The sequence below is a fragment of the Miscanthus floridulus genome, chromosome 16 (assembly GCF_019320115.1).
Source record: "Miscanthus floridulus cultivar M001 chromosome 16, ASM1932011v1, whole genome shotgun sequence".
In the NCBI taxonomy this organism is placed as follows: domain Eukaryota; kingdom Viridiplantae; phylum Streptophyta; class Magnoliopsida; order Poales; family Poaceae; genus Miscanthus; species Miscanthus floridulus.
In genome coordinates, this window is record NC_089595.1 from 112,144,983 (window position 1) to 112,166,172 (window position 21,190).

General features: G+C 46.0%; 2 protein-coding genes across 2 annotated transcripts; one reads left to right on the plus strand and one right to left on the minus strand.

Annotated features, from left to right (window-relative positions):
* Nucleotides 1-1,139: 1,139 nt before the first annotated feature.
* On the plus strand, nucleotides 1,140-1,874 carry LOC136510142 (agamous-like MADS-box protein AGL29). The gene has a single exon (XM_066504703.1). The coding sequence runs from the start codon at nucleotides 1,140-1,142 to the stop codon at nucleotides 1,872-1,874; it is 735 nt and encodes a 244-aa protein (XP_066360800.1).
* Nucleotides 1,875-10,736: 8,862 nt separating this feature from the next.
* On the minus strand, nucleotides 10,737-13,181 carry LOC136512750 (isocitrate dehydrogenase [NADP], chloroplastic-like). The gene is made up of 11 exons (XM_066506745.1): nucleotides 13,072-13,181; nucleotides 12,935-12,988; nucleotides 12,750-12,851; nucleotides 12,499-12,584; nucleotides 12,303-12,406; nucleotides 12,132-12,200; nucleotides 11,933-12,048; nucleotides 11,770-11,804; nucleotides 11,405-11,547; nucleotides 11,141-11,266; nucleotides 10,737-11,045 (listed from the first exon to the last, which is right to left on the minus strand). Exons 1-11 carry the CDS (start codon nucleotides 13,112-13,114, stop codon nucleotides 10,952-10,954), a joined length of 972 nt encoding a protein of 323 aa, XP_066362842.1. The 5' UTR covers nucleotides 13,115-13,181; the 3' UTR covers nucleotides 10,737-10,951.
* Between the last annotated feature and the right edge of the window lie 8,009 nt (nucleotides 13,182-21,190).

The following is a 21,190-nucleotide window of genomic DNA, read 5'->3' on the forward strand; positions in this document are numbered from 1 at the left end:
AAACAAATATTCCACCAAAAGTCTCACCTTTGCATGTCGCCTTGCAAGAAATGGTCACGCCACTCATGGGGAGGAGGGCAGCAATATAAATTTTCTCAAAATTTGGTCAAAATTATTTTTTTTAGTGAATTATTTCACCATGCGGTGGTTGCTTGCTCTCATTCTCGGCTCTTTTGGAAGCAATGCGCACGGATTGGTCTGTGCTAGATGATTCTCACCTCCATTTTTTAGGTCCAGACTGGCTTCTATTTGCCAGATTGCTAGGTACATGTATACCCGAGGATGAGCATTCTGCAAGAATCTTACGACGTATTTGGTTAGCATCATGACACTGTCCGGAATTATCCAATCCTCTATCCGAGCCTACGTACGTCGTTTGGTTTGCAGTACGGATCCAACTGGTCTGTCACCGGCCAATTCCACAAAAGAGCAAAAACCTTCCTCGGGAAACCGCTGGACCGCCTCGTGCTGCATCAACCACGTCGTTAATATTAGGAAATGTTTGTCTGTTCAAGGTTAATGGACATGTTCAGCTGATACGTTTTCGGATGATTTTAGATGATTTCGAACGATTCAATAATGTTCTGTGAGAGAGAATAAGCTGAAACAAGGGAAAAATGGTACAGCCAAACGGGCTGAAAATTGGCATCACATGAATTGGCACAACACGCTAATGCAATTAAATGCGCATTAATTTCATCTCGGATGCTACTTATAATCCAGCATGTTGTGCTTAATTGCTTATGGATTGTAATGTTGCCTAATTATGCTCTTCATAAACCATCTTTTTACTTGCAAGAAACATAAAAGGTTGCCCTTTATTTCACAAATTAATAGCTCACTCTTTAACCTCATCCCTCATTTAGCATTAGCATTTGGGATATGTATGTATACAGCTTGAACTACACCTAGTAGCTAGCAAGTTACTCCTAATTACCCATTTTTATTATATTGGATCCTCACAATCGACAACTCATGCGATCTAATTTCTCATAATCTCATCTCTCTCAGCTCCCCTTGCAGCGTTAGCTATAAAAGATGACACACATTTGATCAACTGCAGCCGCTAGTAGTATTCATTGGTAAGGCTAGCTAACCGGCCGGCGAGTCGATCGGCGACGTGCACGCAGCAACTAGCAATGGCGCCTCCACGCCGGCCGAGCATGGGGCGGCAGAAGATCGAGATCCGGCGCATAGAGAGCGACGAGGCGCGGCAGGTGTGCTTCTCCAAGCGCCGCGCGGGGCTGTTCAAGAAGGCCAGCGAGCTCTCCATCCTCTGCGGCGCCGACGTGGCCGCCGTCGTCTTCTCACCCGCCGGCAAGGCCTTCTCCTTCGGCCACCCTTCCGTGGAGTCCGTCGTCGAGCGCTTCCTCGCCTCCTCCTCCCCCTCGCCTGCAGGTGCCGGTGCCGGTGCTGGCCACTCCTCCGCCGGCGGCGGCGAGGACCGCGCGGTCTCGGAGCTGAACCGCCAGCACGGCGAGCTGCGCGCGCAGCTGGACGCGGAGAAGACGAGGCAGGAGCGCGCGGACGAGGCGATCCGGAAGGAGCGCGAGGCGAGGAGCCCCGCCATGGCGTGGATCGACGCTGACCTGGGCGCGATGGGCCACGACGACCTGGTCGCGTTCTGGGCCGCGCTGGCGGGCGTACAGGCCGCCGTGGCGGCGAGCGCCGATCAGCTGCTGCGTGACGCGCTGCTCGTCGGGCGCAGGGGCCGGCAGCAGCCCGCCCAGCTCGCCGGTGGTGGTGTGGCCTTTGATGTCGGTGCGTTTGGCATTGGCGTGCAAGTGCAGCCGCCTCCAGGATTCGCCGGTATCGACCTGCAGGGGTTCGGGGGACAGGCTGCTGCCATCCTCGGCGCCGCCGGTCCCTCATGAGGTGATCGAATGCATGTGTGCACAGTTCACACAAGTTGCTGCATGGACGCGTCGTGCCTATGTTGGGTTTGGAGATAACATCGCAAATTTGCAACACTGTTTTAATTAATTTGTTGTATGCTTCTCTCCTATTATATATATGATTATGATGCTATTGCTCGTGATGCATTGTTCTTTCTCAGCTTGCTTTGGATCGAGCACCATTCTCGCTCATTAACACTTAGGTTATCCGACAATAATATAAATGTCCGAGGACGGGATGCCATCTCCATAGTAGTCTGAAAAAAAAGAACCGTAATAATCTACCTCATAATTTTGGATCACAATTAGATGCAATGGATCCAAACTGAACCTAAAATGTTTAAAAACCATATCCACACTATTTAAGTAAATTTGATGTCGCAAGCATTATTCTGTTGAGAGATCTCCTTTCAAGAAACTGCACTTTTGAAACAAAGAAAATACTTTTTTTGTTTTGAATAATGGAAGTTTTTATTAAAAACTTAACAAAATTACATCGAGATGATATAAATTTTTGGAAAGCGCTTCCAACCTCTTCCTAAACAGACACGCGATGAAACAAGGAGAATAACGACGCATTCTAGGCACACAACCAAACAAAGAGAAAACTAACATATTCTAGTGCTTATCAATCCATAAACTAGATCGGCACCCATATAGACATGTAGTGTAAGAAAGTATGACATTTTTACATATATTTGCCTAATTAACCATGTTGTTACTGTTCATCTCGCCGTTCTATATCAAGAAAACATTCACTTAGTACGAGGATGCCATTTTCATACGGCATTCACCATACCTGAATGTTGGATTTAAGTTGGTTTAGCCCATTTATTTTCAATTAATCAATAAATTCTAAGGCCCGTGTGTTTAAATCCAAGTGGCAATTTAAGAAGAGAATTAATCAATATATATAAAAGAGGGTAGCATTTGTTACATCCTCTGTGAACATGGAAAGATCAAAGATGCATGTGCCATACCACACGTGCACCTGCTCATCGCCACACCATGGCCAAGCCGTTTCTGAGGAGGGATGGCACATTCAGGGGGAAGTTTAGTCCCTGTCCACATTGAAAGTTGGTACGCTAATTAGAAGAACAAAACATAAGCTAATTATACAACTAATTGCATAGATGAAGACTAATTTGCGAGACAAATCTATTAAGCCTATTAATCCATCATTAGCACATGTTTACTGTAGCACCACATTGTCAAATCATGAACTAATTAGGCTTAATAGATTCGTCTTGCAAATTAGTCTCCATATTTTTTTTTGCGACGAAAGAATAATTATATTATATAATAGCTGTGTATATCAACACGTTACAAGCACTCTGGATTAGACAAATATTCAGAAACTGATTTTCATCTAAATTGTACCCACGCTGTGAATAGCTCTAGATCTCAAAACTAAAAACATGTACAACGCTTTGCAATATGGATGACAGCATAGGCAAACACTTAGGCAAAAGGCTTGAGAACAGATGCCCAACAAACAACGGTCAACATTCATGTAGGCGGAGTTGAAAATTTTATTCTTTCTGGTGTCTTCCTTCTTCTTTGTGCCATCGAAGGATGAGGAAGACCTATCTAAAACTTATTCTCCCTAGTCCTTCATCGTGGCCAAATCTAACCACAATAAAACGGAGAAGAGACCGAAGAAAATTATTCCACAGCGGCGACACCATTTTCGTCTTGTTGTCGCCGTCCGAAAATAAAAGTCTCCATGTCATACTGGTGAGGATGCTGACGCCGTAGTTGTCACCTCCATCTTCAACAAAGCCGTCATGGAGAAAACGATTTCACCTTACCCTCTCACCGTCGCTGGAGAGGAGAAGGAGATAAATCTCCAAAACCAAAAAACTTCATGGAGAGACCTTAACCCCAAGGACTCGATCTGCCGAAAAAATTATTAAAAATGATGGATCCCCACTCCCTCCGACCTACGGTGATATGCCGAAAGGGGGAGGGAGGGGACCAGTGGGGGGGTGCTCCGAGTTGCGAGATGCGTGACCTAACAACCCAAATAGTTTCGTTCCGGCAGATCTCTGTGGCGCATTAAGGTTAGGAAACGATGGAGATAGATAAATTAGTCTCCATCTACGGAATTAGTTTTGTAATTAGTCTATGTTTAAGACTCTAAATTAGTGTCAAACATCTGATGTGAGAGAGACTTAAAAATTAGTCCCTGAAACCAAACACCCCTCAATCACAACATCAAATGACCCGATTTGATGATGTTCATTACATGTAAACATGCATAGATGAGGATAATATGCTAGCGGGGATTAAAAACTCTCGATCACAAACTAAATTCTAAGGATACTCTAGGATAAACATGCGTAGATATGTGAGTTTAATTCCCGTGTTACCCTTGAATATCTTCACCACTTATCTCGACACCAAATGCAAAATAAAAGAGGGTGAAGCTTACTCGTACAAAAGTACACCTTCGCAAACAGTTCTTGTCATTTCAGATAAGGATCGTCCATAGATAGCAATATTAACAGAGCTAAGTTCCTTTATCTGTTATCCATGATAAGCGGCAAGTGGTTATAGTCGTGTCTGTCCTCTGCATCCGTTTGTGATGTCTTATAGGACCTTCAGTGCTAGCCTCATTTGTTATCTTACTCTATTATAGAGTCTAAAAAATTAAAGAGGTGTAGCCTTCATCTTTTTATGTTGTTACCTTAATTAGTCCCTCGTGCTTAACCTTAGTGTTAGAAAGGATCGTTTAGGAGTGTAGTTTCGTGTCGTTGTCCTCTCGACTTGTTATACCATTTTTTATTCCTTGTTTGGATCACATGCGGGCGAAGGCATCTTCAACACCAGATAAGCATAGTGCGGTACAGCCATGAACTTGGCCAGAGCTGGCCGACCAAGTATGGCGTGGTAGGCGGTGTTGAAGTCGACGACGTAGAAGTTGATGTGCTCGACGCGGTAGTTGCTTGCCGTGCCGAACTGTACTGGTAGGATGATCTATCCAAGCGGTTTGGATGCCCTGCCAGGTACCACACCCCAGAAGGAGGAGTCTAAGGGTGTGAGATCTGCTATCCCAAGGCCCAACTCCTTTAGGGCTCCAGCGAAGAGGAGATTCAGAGCGCTTCCACCGTCGACAAGCACTTTTCTGAAAAAGCACTTTCCGGATGGTTGCGTTGAGGACGAGGGGGAAACGCCCTGTGTAGGGGATGTCCACCCACTGGTCGGCCCTGCTGAAGGTGATTGGGACCTCAGACCATGGGCGATAGCTGGGGTTGGCGGTGACGGCTTCCGTAGTGACGGTGAGCACCCGCCGGGCGGCGAGCTTCCGTTCTCTTCTGCTCTCGGTGGAGGCGAGACCCCGAAGATGGTGGCAACCACCTTGTCGTGGTCCTAGAAGGCATTGTTATTGCCCCCAGGTGGTCGGCGGCCTCCGGCTCCGTCGTTGGTGTCATCGTCCAACTTTTTGTCCTAGAACTCCTTAGCCAAGCCAAGGTAGTCCTTCATCTTATGTCTGACGTTCTTGTGGAGAGGGCACAGGCCACCGAGGATCTTTTTGTATTGCTCGTCGTAGTTGCGCTTGGCGCGAGGTTCATTAACGACGGTGACGATGTGGTCTGGCCGACGGTGGCGATTTTGACCAGACTTGGGTCCTTCTGGCCGATCACGGCCGCTGTCACGATGGTAACTGCGGTCGTCGTAGCGGCGGTCGTTGTGGCGTCGATCGTCGGGGCGGTTGTCGTAGCGGCGTGTTGGGCGATGAGTGCCCGCATCCTCGTTGAAGCGCACCTTGGCTTTCTCGGTGTCGGCGTACTGGTTGGCGGTCGTGATCATCTCGCCAATCCCTATGGGTGGCTTGTGGTTGAACTTGGAGCGAAGCTCATGGTGATGGAGTCCTCTGATGAAGGCGGTGATGACCTCCACTTCCGTGATGTTGGGAATAGAATTCCTCATCTCAGAAAAGCGTCTGATGTAGCTACGGAGGAGCTCGGATGGCTTCTGATTGATGCGGTTGAGATCATGCTTGGTGCCCGACCGAGTACACGTAGCCATATAATTATCGGTGAAGACCTTTTTCAGCTCTTCCTAGGATCCGATGGAGTCCAGGGCAAGGCTCATGAACCAGTTCATGGCGGTTGGCATGAGCATGACGGGAAGATAGTTCGCCATGACACTTGTGTCTCCTCCGGTGGCGCGAACAGCAGTGGCGTAAGCCTATAGCCACTGTGTTGGGTTCATCCTTCCTTCGTAGGGCTCGACCCCTATGATTTTAAAACCACGGGGCCACTGAAGTGTTCGGAGCACCCTCGTGAATGCTGGGGGCCCTTCGGGGTTGGCGGCACCGTCATCTGTAGTGCTGCCAGCATTGAGCGGCTCAAGAGCTGAGTCCGGGTTACCGTACTCTTGCTCGTACTCCTAGCAGCGGCGTACTTCTTCTTCATGGCGACCGAAGTGGCGTTCATCGATACGTTGTCGTGCATCTCAGAGATTGTTGAGGTGCACTCGAACGTCCTGGTCGACCTCCTGGTCGTGTTGGCGGTGATGTTCGATGTGGTTGCCCCTAGCTCCACCTTGGAGGGGTTGCCTATCGTCGCGGTGTTGGTCGGTGAAGCGACTTTGGTGGTGATCGGTTCTTGTCGCGGCTAATCGGCGAATCAAGGTTGTGGAGTATGAAGTCTCTGTTCCTGGCGAATCTCATTGACCTGACAGTGTGCCGCTTTAAGCATGATGGCAACCTTGGCGACCTCGGGTGTCTGCGGGAGCCAGGCGAGCTCATTGGCGGCCACTGCGAGATTGGCGCTTCATGTCTTGTAGACGACGTGGCCGTCAACGCGGACAAACTCGTCGTCGAGGTTGCGTTGGAGTGGCCTTCCTTGCGAGTCAAGTTGTTGCTTGGCCATCGCAAGAGCAATCTCGTTTACTCGGCGCTGCGCACGGTTGACGGTCCGATTCTCGTGGGTGGCACGTTCCTCCTCGGTTTCGCTGTTCCGAGGGGAGCTGTCAACACTGAAGTTGAAGATTGCGCCGCCGCGGAAAGGAGGGAGAGGAAGTCGCTCGGTGGTGGTTTCGGCGATGGTCTCCGTAGAGCTCTGGGACTCAGAGCCCGGATTCTCCTCCAAGATGGTTTGGAGGGATGCTCCGGGGCGTCGGGCGACGTGCAGCATGTTGACGGCCGGCGGAGGCTGGTCAGCGATCTGGTCAGCGAGAGGACGGACATCTCCAACCTGGTTGGCGAATTTGCCCCTTAGGGCATCTTGGTAAACAGCGGCGACGTTGGTGAACCCAAAGGGTAGGGCCGTAACCCCTGGAGTTTCCCGAGCAGCCTCCAATAGATCTGGATCGGAGGGTGGTCGGCGCTGAACTAGAGTGTCTAGAGCCGATTCGGCGATGGAGAGGCAATCGACGAGCTTCAGGCCGACCCGATCGATAGATGCGATCAGATCGTCATTGTTGATCTACCTCCTCTGGTAGCGAGGAAGCGAGCGGCGAGTCGTCGATGAAGGGGACCTCGGAGGCGGTTCCGAGATCGGATCTGCAGTCGCAGGTGTTGGGGTGATCGGTGCAGCGTTGATCTGCACCGGCTCGACGAGCTCTCCGACTCCGTCAGCGTTGATGACCCATGAGATGGATCCGACCGTAAAGATCTGGCCAGGCTGCGGGAGGGACGAAGAGCCTGCGGAAAAAAAAAGCCATCTTGTTCGACAAGGAAACAGCACGCAGACCCCTACCTGGTGCGCCAACTGTCGACAGAATATCGTCGGCAGTCCTCCAAGGGGTATCCCACGAAGGTAGATTGATCGACAGAGAAGCGTGTGATCAAGAACAAGAAGGCAACAGAGACACGAGTTAGACAGTTCAGGCCGTCAGTATGACGTAATACCCTACTCCTGTGGTATGTTGCTTTATATTAGCTATCGTATGATATTGCGTGAGTTTAGAGGAGGTCCCTACCCGCCTTATATAGTCCGGGGTTAGGGTTACAAGTCGGTTAGATCTAAGAGATAACCGAAAAGTAATAACAGATTGAAGAAATCTTGGGATCATACGTATCCTCATAGATCTCGTAGTATCTTCAGGATATCTTCCCGGTGTCTTGCGGGAGGCACCGAGCAGAGTCGTGCCCCGCAAAGCTTCATCTTGTGGATTGGGCCGCCCCTTGGGGCGCAGCTCATATAATCTGTCGTGGGCATCCGGGGTCGTACCCCCACAATTCTCGTTATCTACCTTACTCCAACTTTAGAATAGCTAGTATCAATTAGTGATCTATTCCAACTTAAAGATAATTCTTCCTATCATATTTAGAACACGACAAACGCTGACTAACAGAAGTATTGGTCCTAGCAAAAAGTAGTCATCCACGTAGTTCTTGATGGATTAAGCCTCTAATTCCCACGTCCCAGCCACACGTACATATTTACATCGAAGAGCAAGGATAATGATATAGTTCGTAGGTTGGCTGTAAGGATTTTTACAGTTTTTTCTCAACCTACTTATATAATAGTTATTTTTTCACTGTCACAAAGTTTCTCGGTTCTAATATCTAAGTCGGCTATAAACTTATAACCCGTTTTTCTTCTCTCTTCTTTTATCTTCTCTGTGTCGGTATTTAGTTAGCTTACGGCCTAGTACTGTACTTGCTCTCAGGCCAGTCCACCGTTACTTCACCCTCAACCCGATACTTAACCCTTGCAAGGTCATGGGCAGCTCTACGAGACCATATGACAAATTGTAAAGTCACCTTCTATTTGTCTCACTCATTCATCTGACATATGAGCCTACATAGATATGCGGGGCTAACTTACGCCCGTTTAATTTCTATCCTGAAATTTACTTCTTATATCATCGAATATTTAGACACATGCATAGAGTATTAAATATAGACTAAAAAATAATTAATAGTACAATTTGCAACTAATTTATGAGACGAATCTTTTAAGCCTAATTAGTCCATGATTTAACAATGTGGTGCTACAATAACACGTGTGTTGATGATGGATTAATTAGGCTTAATAAATTCGTCTCGCGGATTACTAACGGATTCTGTAATTTGTTTTTTATCAGTATCCGAACATCCAATGCGACATCTCCATGTGACATCCGATGTGACGTACCAAAACTTTACACTCTAGATTTAAATAAGGCCTTACATGCTGGTGTGTTGGGCATGGCTCCAACACCCTGAGGTGGCTAGCCTCATCTTCTATGGTCACGTTCGCTTGTCTTATGAGCCGTACTATTTCAGCAAACAAACATTATTTTTCTCTTATAACAAATCAACGAATATTATTTTTATCCAGTGTCCTGTTCGTTTGGCTGATAAGCCATGACTGAAAATATTGTTGGTTGATTTATTATAAAAAATTATTCATTAACTTAAAAAAATATGATTTATAAACTAAATGAACAGAACGTATGACTTTTCAGCAAAGCGAAAGAGCCCTGTGTCCCTACAGGAGATCCATGCCACGTTGTTGGTGGCTTCGGAGAAGGTCACAGCTACGTGCAGAAGCTACCAATGCTCCGCCTGACAAAAGTTGCAGGGATCAATTCAAGTATCCGCGCGTTTAGTTGCCCCAGAGTTGGTGTCGTCTGAATTATGTAGGCACTGTAGCGTAGTGTAGCATTTCGTTTGTATTAGGTAATAATTGTCCAATCGTTGACTAATTAGGCTCAAAACGTTCGTCTCGCAAAGTACAACCAAATTGTGCAATTAGTTTTTGATTTCGTCAACATTTAGTACTCCATACATGTACCATAAATTTAATGTGACGGTGAATCTTCTTTTTATATAGTGTCAAAGTTTGAATTATGGATGAACTAAACATGGCTATGTTTTGTGGCGGAGTAGCATAGACCCTTCGCAGAGGTTGAGAGAACGTATCTGACAAAAAAGTTGGAAGATGTTCACATTTTAAATGTCGGCTAGCTTGGGTTGTAAAATTGGGGTGGCGAAATTTTTTGAAAATAATACTGTAGCATTTTTGTTGTTATTTGGTAATTAGTGTCCAATCATAATCTAATTAGGCTTAAAAGATTCGTATCGTGAATTTCGTCTAAACTGTGTAATTAATTTTATTTTTTATTTATATTTAATGCTTCATGCATGCGTCAAAAGATTCGATATGATGAGGAATCTGAAAAATTTTGCAAAATTTTAGGAACTAAACAGCCACTTGGTAACCTCATGTATTCACTGCCTATGTGTCCTGAACCTTTTAGCTAGAGCACACGATACCAAGTGTCAGCGTTGCGGCTGGCCTAAGAACTTCAGGCACTACAGGTGCAAAAAGGTAGGATGAAAGCGGTACGAGACCGATATCGAGTATTTTTGTTTTTTATCAAAATATAAAAGTTGTCATTTTAAAATTTTAGCACAGCCATTTTTTTCATTAGACGTTTTGATAATAAAAACAGAAAAATCCCGTAGTTGCAACCTTCATCTCTACAGAAGGCGTAAAATAGGTACCACGGCTCATTTCAAAAACAAAACGAAAAGGTCAACAAGAGGAGAAGGTACAGTCGTACAGATGTAGTGGGCGTCAAGCTCAGCGACGGTCGCCATCTGGGCAGTCGCTGCCTTATGGGCTGGGCCGCCGGCCTCTTCTGATCACCGTCAAGAACTACAGTCTACAGGCACTGCTTGGGCATGCCAAAAGAATTGTGACATGTCACATGTGTAAAGCTACTCGGTACTTCGCAACAAAATCAAGAACTACAGGCACTGCAGTCTGCAGGAACGTGTCAGAAAAGTGTCACAACTAATTCCAATGTTTAGCACAATGAAAGCCGGTAACGGGTCTTTCGGGGAAAAAATTCCAATCTTTAGCACGAAATCGGGCACAGATGAAGAGACAACAATCATTCTGTATGGACGACCTTTTATTTGAAATGTATCAGATAATCAGGTACATGAGTTCCATAATCACGGAATCTAGGGCAGTCTCTCATTGGTAATGATCGGGCATATATTCGCCTAGTTCAGGCCTTCAGGGTGGTGGCACAAGGAAAGAAAATGGCAACATAAGAAAAATGACTCGAATCGTCGTGCAAGGAAGCATCACACTTCAGCAAGGATTTCATAGGTTTGAGTTGGCCGCCAGCCTTGATCTGAGCTCATCAGCAACAGCGTCGATGAACTCCTCGGTGTTCAGGTAATGGCTCCTCGTTACACTGCAACAGACATCAGTCAGTAGAAAATCAAGAAGTGTATGCATGCTGAAGATGCACTTGAATGGAGCAGCAATACGGATATTGCAGTCACATACTTTGCAGATCCGTGAACAAGAAGGGCAAGGCCCTTGGTCATCTTCCCAGACTCGACAGCTCCAATGCAGGCAGCCTCGAGCTTCTGAGTGAAGTCAAGTAGTCTAGCATTGTCATCAAGCTTTGCCCTAAACCACACAAGAAAGGGGAAGGGTTGGCTACTGAGATAATTGGAAGTTGCAAAATTTGTAGGCCCAGATAACGAATGAATCTGAACTGATGAATCTTACAGAAGTACTAGAACCGTACTCAATGGTCATACAAACCTGTGTGCAAGTCCTCTTGTCCACGCAAAGATTGAGGCAATACTGTTTGTACTGGTTTCACCTCCTTTCTGATGAACACGGTAATGACGGGTAACAGTACCATGGGCTGCTTCAGCTTCGATCGTCTTCCCATCAGGGCACACCTGGGACAAGGTTACATGAACCAGATTAGCATCATTCTGTTTTACAATGGTTACAGTGCTCTTCTGAAACCTCTAATCTAAAACTCGCAAAGTCTAGAAGCATCCAAGTAAAATACACTCATTTTCTTCTTGTTTGACCAAACCAGTAATAATGTGGCTGTTGACTGATGAGACATTTATCAATTATCATGACAAGTACTGAAAGCAAATTTAGCGACCTACCAGTACCGATGTCATCAAACCCAATGAGCCAAAACCTGCAGTTAAGGAAAGAATCATATCATTAATACATCACTTGTTAACTAAGGTCTAAGAGCAAGCAAATGCTAGCGTTACTCAAAACTTGAGTCCAGATTCTAAAAACTGGCAGCAGGCAAATTGTAACCTTGAGCTAAGAAATCGCTCTGCACATCTCCATCATAATTCTTGCAAGCCCAGACATACCCTCCTTCACTCTTAAGCGCGTATGCTACCATGTCATCAATGAGGCGGTGCTCATACCTAAAAGCATCAAAAGACCAGATGAGAAGGAAAGGCCTTGGGGCTCAGACCTTGTCAAACAAAGATGGAAGTTGTAATTATACCATATGCCGGCAGCTTCAAATTTGGTTTTCCAACCAGCTTCATAGACCTCCTGGAAAATGTCCTTGAACCTGCAAACAAATCAAGTACACAGATAAACATGCTGCGCAAGGGGAAAGGCACCATCAGTAAGACCTGAAAAATAATGAGAAACAGTTTAGCAAGACCCTTACCTGCCATCATATTTCTTCAAAATAGTGTTTTTGGTGCTAAGATACAATGGCCATTTCTTTTCATAAGCAGTGGCCATAGAAGCCTCAGCAAAGGCATGGATGGACTGCATAATTACACAAATACTGAGATGATAAATCACAAGAGGGGCACATTATATATGTCAAGTAATGGAATAGTAGCAAGAACCAACTGTACCTCATCAGTGTTGTACATGGATAAGGCAACTCCTCCGGCACCAGTGAAGTTGAACACCTCCAGCTCAACTTGCTCTTCTTTTCCCTCTATCAGTAACAAAACAAAGGACAAAGGGGAAGAGGTCAATTCTTCACAGGATTCGCTCAACGGATGAACAGAATTTTAGAAAATGCATCATATGAATTGCAACTAGGAAGTTTAATAGGATAAGCATTCCATTGGTTATTAAATGCTGAGTGATTGATACATACCAAAAACTAATTTGAGCTTGCCGGGGCCCTTGATAACTGCATCAGTTGCCCGGTACTGATCACCGAATGCATGCCTCCCAATGCAAATGGGCTTTGTCCACTCTGAATTCACCAACAGTTTAGTTTAGAATACAAGATCACATAAATGAGTAGCTATGATTATGATTGTGGTCTTCCTTCGATACCTGGAACAAGCCGTGGGATGTTTTTGCAGATGATTGGTTCTCTGAACACAGTGCCTACATGCAGTGAGCACAGGAATAGAACTGTCAGTCTCGAGGACTGGATAATGTTACACTTGCAGGCTGCAGCAGCATCTTACCATTCAGAATGTTCCTAATTGTGCCATTCGGGCTCTTCCACATAGCCTTCAAGCCAAACTCCTTTACCCTTGCTTCGTCTGCCAGCCATGGAATTTGACGCAATGTCAGTAAATCTAGAATATCATAAAACCTTGTCAGCAGAACAAAATAACCCAAATGTACCTTAATGGTGGCACACTTGATAGCCACATTGTACCTACACAATAATGGATGAGCATAAGCTAGGTGCGCGAAGCAGCAAAAATATCCATAGCCCGCAACGCCAAACTACTGAATCAACAGATAAATGATTTATGAAATGAGGTTAAAAGGTTGAATCGACTATGTATATTCAAGCCAAACTCACTTTCTTAAGGATGTCTTTTGCAGTAATTAAATGACTTATGAAAAAAGGTTAAAAGGCTGAATCAACTATGTATATTCCACCACAAACAGCAAGCTTGTTAGACAAAGCAACTAAACACAAACTTGAGCATCTGGATTGGATATAAATAATATTGAGCCACAACAGTCTTTTCTTTGATTTGCTTTCCATTTCCACTTTCTTAAGGAAGTGACAGTAGCGTGCAATTCTTACTTGAGTGTGGCCTCTGCAGCCTCGACTGTGGCTTTGTCATCGGTAGCATCACGGTATGGAAGGCCGAGGTCAAAGTATTTGATGTCCAGGTCCACGAAAGCGAAGATAAGCTGCAGGAAATTAACATCCCAGCAACCAGTGTTAGGGGGGAAAAAAGATGTTATCTCAAAGAACAACAGCACGGGAAGCAACATCGAAGACAGAGTCAGACATGTTCCGATTACCTTGTCCTTGATAGATTTCCAGAACACCCTGGTCATCTCATCACCTGAAAGCGAAATTCAGCAACAAAGGTAAGCAGCAGGCCAGCTTGATTAATCGCGGTTTTAGTAGTATCATTATAGTCAAATCAAAAATTCAAAATAGGTGTGCCTGGCCGTCTGCCACAGTGTCGTCACTCGTCAAGAACAGTGGGGGCTGAGGATCAGGCACTGTGGGTGGGCGGGGCCGTGGGGGTGCTAAATCAAAAACTTGCAGTACCATGCACCATGCAGGGAGGGACCAAGCAGTAGCTAGTGTATTAATACCAGTTTTTTTTTAGTTTTTGTAGTGGGAATGCTAATAATTTCTCTCACAGACACATGATCGTTCCTTTGTCTTTGGAGAAATATGAGCAGCTCATTTCTTGTTTCGAAGTTCCAACCATCAAAATAGGTGTGCTAGTGTCAATAACGGTGTGCGGCTGAGGATCAGCTCAGACAGACAGGCCCGTTCGCTGGGAGGAATTTAGAGGAATTTGAAGAAATCTGGAAGAATTTGGAGGAATCTGGAGGAATCTGTGAGAGAAAAAGACTGTTCTGGATGAAAAAAGAAGCAGATCAAGCCGGATTTAAGGGCACGCGAACGGAGCCTGGGAGATAGATCCAAAACTTGCAGCAGCACGCACCATGAAGCCATAGGGACCAAGCTGCGGTGAAACGCCCTGCTTTTTAGCCATGGAAGTATTTTTCTCTCGCGACATTTCAGCATAAACATCAGCATAAGTCAAATTTCAACGTAAGCGAATAGGGTGATTATGTTAATATTACTAACATCTTTTTTATTCATTTGGTGGGTGTCGGTGCAGAAAGTGACCAACTACTAAATATTTATAGTTTTGCTGTACGTTGTGATCGGAGGTGGCCTAGCACTCAATGACACAGGATTTATACTGGTTCAGGCAACGTGCCCTACGTCCAGTCGGGGACGGTCGGCGACTTTATTCCTGAGTCCAGGTGCTCGAAGTCTGTAGTGGAGTTACAAACGAGGAGAAAGGAGGGGGTATACAAGAGGTTCGGAAGGCTTCGACCGGAAGAGTTACGGTCGGAACTCGGAGGTGCTGCGGTTGTAAGGGGTTGGTGTCGATCTAGTGAGTCTGAGCTTAAAGAAGTTGATCTTCCCTGGTTGGAGGGAGCGCATCCCCTTTTATAGATGAAGGGGGTGGCTCTTTACAGGTGAGAGGGAGAGAGTACAGATATTTCTAAGCCTTGCTGCCTACGATGATGAAAACTGGATAATTGTTGAAGCCTCCCAATACTGTCGATGTCGTTGTAGGATGTCAGATGTGCACGGGGGGTCGAGATATCTTCTTCAGGAAGGATGGACGCCGGTACTTGCAAATACTTCTGGATGCCTGGTGGCATGTGAGGAGCCGCGCTATGTTCACTCGGTATGGCAGATCCTGGAGCCCATACTGCGATCGATGTCCAGAGACACGTGGGGGGCTTACCGTATGGGAGTTTCTAGCGGTCCCTACAATACTTTGTGTCAGGGTGGCTGCAGAGCACTGTTTCGCGCAGGGTATGGTCCCTGGTACCGTGGTTTTGACATGTGAGCCATGCCTTGCCTTTCTCCGCACGTCTTCTGGTTCCTTCCGAACGGGGAGCCCCTGGTCGGATGGCTCTAGGCAGCCCTTAGTGCGCCGGTCGGAGAAGAGCGGTGAGCAGGCTTCCTGCGAGCCCCGGTCGCGGGGTCGGAGTAGGAAGCAGCGTTCTGGGCCAAGCCTTCCGTTTGGAGAGACTGCTTAGAGACGGCTGGTGCCTGAAGCGAGTGCTCCGGTCGGAGAGGTGGGCCGAAGAAGCTGTCGAGCAAGCGCCTGTTCTTACGGGTAGACCTTCCGGTCGATGACCGGACTGCCCTTCCGACCTGCTGTGTTTTAGATTTTTGGGCTGTCCCATGAAATATATGTTTGTTTTCCTAGGCCGAGCCCGGGAGTGGAAGCCGGTCCTCGAGGGACCCTGGGTTTATGAACCCGATAGGAGCCCCCAAGCCCCCGGGCGATTTGAGCCGAATCGTCCGGGGGATTTTTGTCTTGCTGGCGACCCCCGGCTGGTTCAGGCGGAACCGGCTGGGGGGTTCTTTGTGTTGTGTCTGTGGGTGCGCGTGTTTTGAGTTTTAAGACGTGGTTTTATTTAACCATGGCGTCGTTGTGCAGCCGAGGTGTTTTTAAGCGCGGGGATTGGATTGAGACAGAACTTATTGATCCCGGCGTCGGTGCGCGCCGGGGATCGGGCGAGGAGTTTTAGTTTTGGATGTAACAGAGTTCGATCTTTGGCGTCGGTGCACGCCATGGGATCGGATAAGGTGGAGTCGCGAGTAGATCCAGGCGTCGGTGCTCGCCGTGGATCGAGAGAGTTAGTTTTAGTTAGTGAAGCCGTCTAAAGCCATTACGCAAGTTTAGGAGTCGCGGTCCCAGGAGCCATAGCCGGATGTCGCCGATCCTGTCGACGCGAGTTTAGGAGTCGCGGTCCCAAGAGCCGTAGCCAGATGTCGCCTATCCCGTCGACGCGAGTTCGGAGTCGCGGTCCCATGGCATTTAAGCCCCCGAGCCCTATCGGGCCTTCGTGGGGGTTGTGAGTTGTTTTGCGCTACCCCATCCGGTTCCTCACAACCGGAGGGGCTGAGTTTCGTCGCCTGTCCCGATCGCTTGGGCTCGAAAACTAGCTCGGTGAGCTCGCTAACGGGTGTGATCGAGTGGAATTCGGGTCCGTCGTTCGCGACGGGGTCGGCATAGCCCTCTTGTGGCATTCCACTACTCCTTTACCTGCAACCCGGCAGATGCCTAGGTCGCTCCGCAGAGTGACCCGGGTGGCTTGACGGCCTCCCTTCGATGGAGATTATGTGGGCTTGGCGAGAGGTTCAGGATCGAACGAGAAGGTTGAGATGACCCGGTCGGAGAAGAGCAGTGAGCAGGCTTTCTGCGAGCCCTGGTCGCGGGGTCGGAGTCGCGGTGTCGGAGTAGGAAGTAGCGTTTTGCCGTTTTGGGCCAAGCCTTCCGTTTGGAGAGACTGCTTGGAGACGGCTGGTGCCTGAAGCGAGTGCTTCGGTCGGAGAGGTGGGCCGAAGAAGCTGTCGAGCGGGCGCCTGTTCTTACGGGTAGACCTTCCGGTCGACGACCGGACTGCCCTTCCAGCCTGCTGTGTTTTAGTTTTTTGGGCCGTCCCATGAAATATATGTTTGTTTTCCTAGGTCGAGCCCGGGCGTGGAAGCCGGTCTTCGAGGGACCCCAGGTTTATGAACCCGACAGTGGGAATAATGCTAGCAGGATGAATGGCAGAAGTCCAGAACCCTGCCTTTCTTACGAGATAATACATTTTTTGAATGAATATGAACTCATGCATCTATTATTGGCTTATTGCTCATGACACGTGTTTCGTGGCGTCTTGTGTTTAACTTGAGCGTGTTTGGTTTCACGCCACAACTCACGGTGGCCAAAGAATTAGTAGTGTTGTTTAGTTTGTAGCAGAGGTGCGCGAGTAGCATTTTCAAGCCATTTTTGCGCCACGACTTAGGCACCGATTTTGAATGCCACACCTACGTTGTGGATGGTTGTGGCCTGGAGCCTAATAACTGTCTCTTAGTATTCTTCTTGTCATAGACTTCAAACAAATCAATCTAAAGGTTAATTGGATTTGTAGAAAAATTAAATAGATTTAATCTCATAAATGCTAGTATTATTTTGTATGAATTTGATCAAATTTTAAACTATTTGACCTCTCGAAAATCAAAGAACTATATTTTGGAGAGTGGAGGGGGTGGATGAGGGAGTAATCTGGTAAGTGATAGCAATTGACAACGACACTTAATAATAGCAATATTAAAAAAAATGTAAGTAATCTAATATCCATTGACCAACCACAACCACTGACTCAAGTTGCACGACATAACTTACATTATCCTAAAACCTAAGTTGCATCATCGCTTGTCGCAAAAAAAAAGTTGCATCATCGCATGCATTATGAGCTTAGAGCTTGACCAACGTAGACATACAGATAAGCAAAATCCATTTAAGACAACATCCAAACTTCCAAGCACATAGCGTAGGCACCAATGTGCTAGACCATAGTTTTTGTCCGTGCTCAGAAGTACAACCGTCCTTTCTCTCCCTCTCAAGGCAGTCCTAATGGTGTATTGATGATGGTTTCTATCCTCATTAAATGACTTGCCACGTTGGTAAAATGCTGACATGGCAACGTAATTAATGAAGAAAGAGAGCAAAAATCATAGAAATGGTTTCTTCATGAAGAAATCAGGTCTACTCTTGACCCAATGCACCAAGAAACCATGAAATCGTCATTGGGGAGAAACCACCAGTTTCTAGGGAGCTCGTGTCGCACTCCTATTGGAGGAAGAAGATAGAGTTGGGAGAGAGAAAGAGAAAATAATTATTACTCCCTCCATACCCAAAAAACCTGACGTTTAGGACAGGATTGTGGTAACCAAGGAGTGATTAATTAGGGGTTAGTTTTCCTTCTTTGCCCCTAATAAATATGGTTGCGCTTGCTCTCTGTACGAGAAAGTTAACCAGCTCAACTGGCTAGTGCGCGGAGCCTGCATTGCTGCGCCCCAGGTTCGAATCCCGGCTGCCCCACCTTTTTTGTTGCCCATTTCATTTTGCATGGCGATGGTCCGCTGCATGGCACTGTTCGCCCTGCGTGGCGCGCGCGGACAGCAGTTTTGCTCGGCGCCTGCATTTTCGCTTGGCGCGGACAGCAGTCTTGCATGCGCGCGGGGCAATTGTTTCATTTTCGTTTGGCACTTGTTTCATTTTCGTTTGTTGCCTGCGCGCTCGGATAGCACCGACGTTTGAGCTGCCTGTACTCCACGCCACTGGCTTATTTATGCGGCAACTTGCTTTCTCTCTTCTCCACGCCATTTGCTTGCTTGCTTAAACGCCTCTCTTTCCTTCTTTCTCAACCATCTATTCTTGCCATCTTCTCTGTCCACTTAACCGAGCAATGAGTGCTTTTTTCCCTGCCTTTGATCTAAACGTTCGTTTGGAAGAAGATGACGACGGCAACCTTCCCATCGATCTCAACGAGCCAGTTTTGGAAGATGAGAACCACGGTAATGTGTCTTTCTCAGTTTGTTCTTTCTCATTTATATGAACAGCACCCCATGCAAATTATTTTCCTTTCTAAGTGTGGTCTTTCCTTTTCAACAGGAATAGATTTGAACTTACCATTAGATGAATTTGGAGCTGTTGACTTTGATTATGTACAAAACCTCACTGGTACAGTCCTCTCACTTTGTTTTTTTGTTTTACTAGTCATGCCGTGCCTAATTTGGAGCTGTTTTTTTTACTAGTCATGCCGTGCCTAATTTGGAGCTGTTTTTTTTACTAGTCATGCTGTGCCTAATTTACAGTCCTCTCATTTATATGAACAGCACCCCATGCAAATGATTGTTTTTTTTCCCCTATAATTACATCATGTCGTCACTAATTTGGACTGTAAATAAGCTTGTTGTTATCATTATTAAAATAATTGGTTTTTTCCTTTAACTACATCATGCCGTGACTACTTTGTACTATTAAAAAGCTTGTTTTTTCGTTTTGCTAGAACAAGATGGTGATGCTCCCGTTCCACTACACCAACCGAAGAATGACTATTCTGATCGTGTTAGACAACAAGTGTATCAAGCATTGTTGATGAGAAGCAAAAATGGGAAACTAGGCAAGCATGATACAACAATTGTATCTAACCAATTTGGAGTAAAAATTAGATCAGTTCAGCGCATATGGAGGCAAGGTAAAAACCAACTTTCTCAAAACATTCCGGTCGTGGTTCCTAATCTAAAGAAAGGTAGAAGTGGCCGCAAAGCAATCCCTCTAGATTTGGAAAAGTTGCGGGATATTCCTCTCAAGCAAAGGATGACCATAGAAGATGTGTCTAGTAAACTTGGTATTAGCAAATCTAGGATACAAAGGTATTTGAAAAGGGGTTTCATTAGGCGCCACTCTAGTAGCATCAAACCTTACCTCACTGATGATAACAAGAAGACTAGGTTGAAGTGGTGCATTGACATGATTGATCAAGGTTTGCTTGATGATCCAAAGTTCAAGGATTTGTTTGACTTTGTGTTTATTGATGAGAAGTGGTTCTACCTCACTCAAAAATCAGAGAGGTACTACTTGCTACCCGAGGAAGATGAACCACACCGCCTTTGCAAGAACAAGAACTACATCCCTAGGATCATGTTCTTATGTGTATGTGCTCGGCCACGATTTAGAAATGGAGTATGTGTGTTTGATGGCAAAATAGGTTGCTTTCCACTAGTCAATTTTGAACAAGCTATTAGAGGAAGCCACAACCGTCTTCGTGGAGAGGAAGTAATCAAACCAATTCAATCAATCACAAGGGATGTGATAAGAGATTTCATGATAAATAGAGTGTTGCCCGCAATTAGAGCAAAGTGGCTAAGAGAAGATGTCAACAAGCCAATATTCATTCAACAAGATAATGCTCCATCTCATTTAAAAGTTGATGATCCTCATTTTTGTGCGGTTGCAAAGCAAGATGGGTTTGACATTAGGCTTATATGTCAACCACCCAATTCTCCAGATTTTAACATTCTAGATTTGGGGTTTTTTCGAGCTATTCAAGCCATTCAATACAAGAAAGATGCTAAGACAATTAAAGATCTAATTCCAGCAGTGCAAGAGGTAAATGATCATCCATTCGATTGATTAAATTGATCTTGAACAACTAAAGTACTCTACTCACTACAATCTGTTTTTTGTAGGCATTTTTGGAGTACTGTCCAAAGAAAGCAAATAGGATCTTTGTCACACTACAAACTGTTTTGAAGGAAGCAATGAAGGTAAAAGGTTGCAACAAAATCAAGATTCCTCACATGAACAAACAAGCACTAGAGAGGGAAAAGAGGCTGCCATTGCAAATCCCTTGTGAAGCTTCATTGCTAGCCGAATCACTTGCTAGTCTTCCTGTAACAAATTAGAAGATGCAAGTTTATGCAAATTATTAGATGAGTGTATCTTAGGTTTGCAATGGCCAAATTGAGAGATGTTGTACTGTACCTTAGTGCTCTTTGTTTGCTGCTTCTTAATATGCTCTTCCACCTTCTTCAAAACATCATCAGTCAACTTGATTCTAGTACCATCCATTTCAAGTTTGGCCACATCAGGAATATAGAACTCGCAATCGAATTTGTCCATTAGATGGAACCACTTTACTGGCATATCGTAATCTTCGTGTAGAAGTCCACAACGGCCACACCTGCGTGCGTTCCGGCGAGCTTGGTAGCAAGCTTCTCCGAAGACA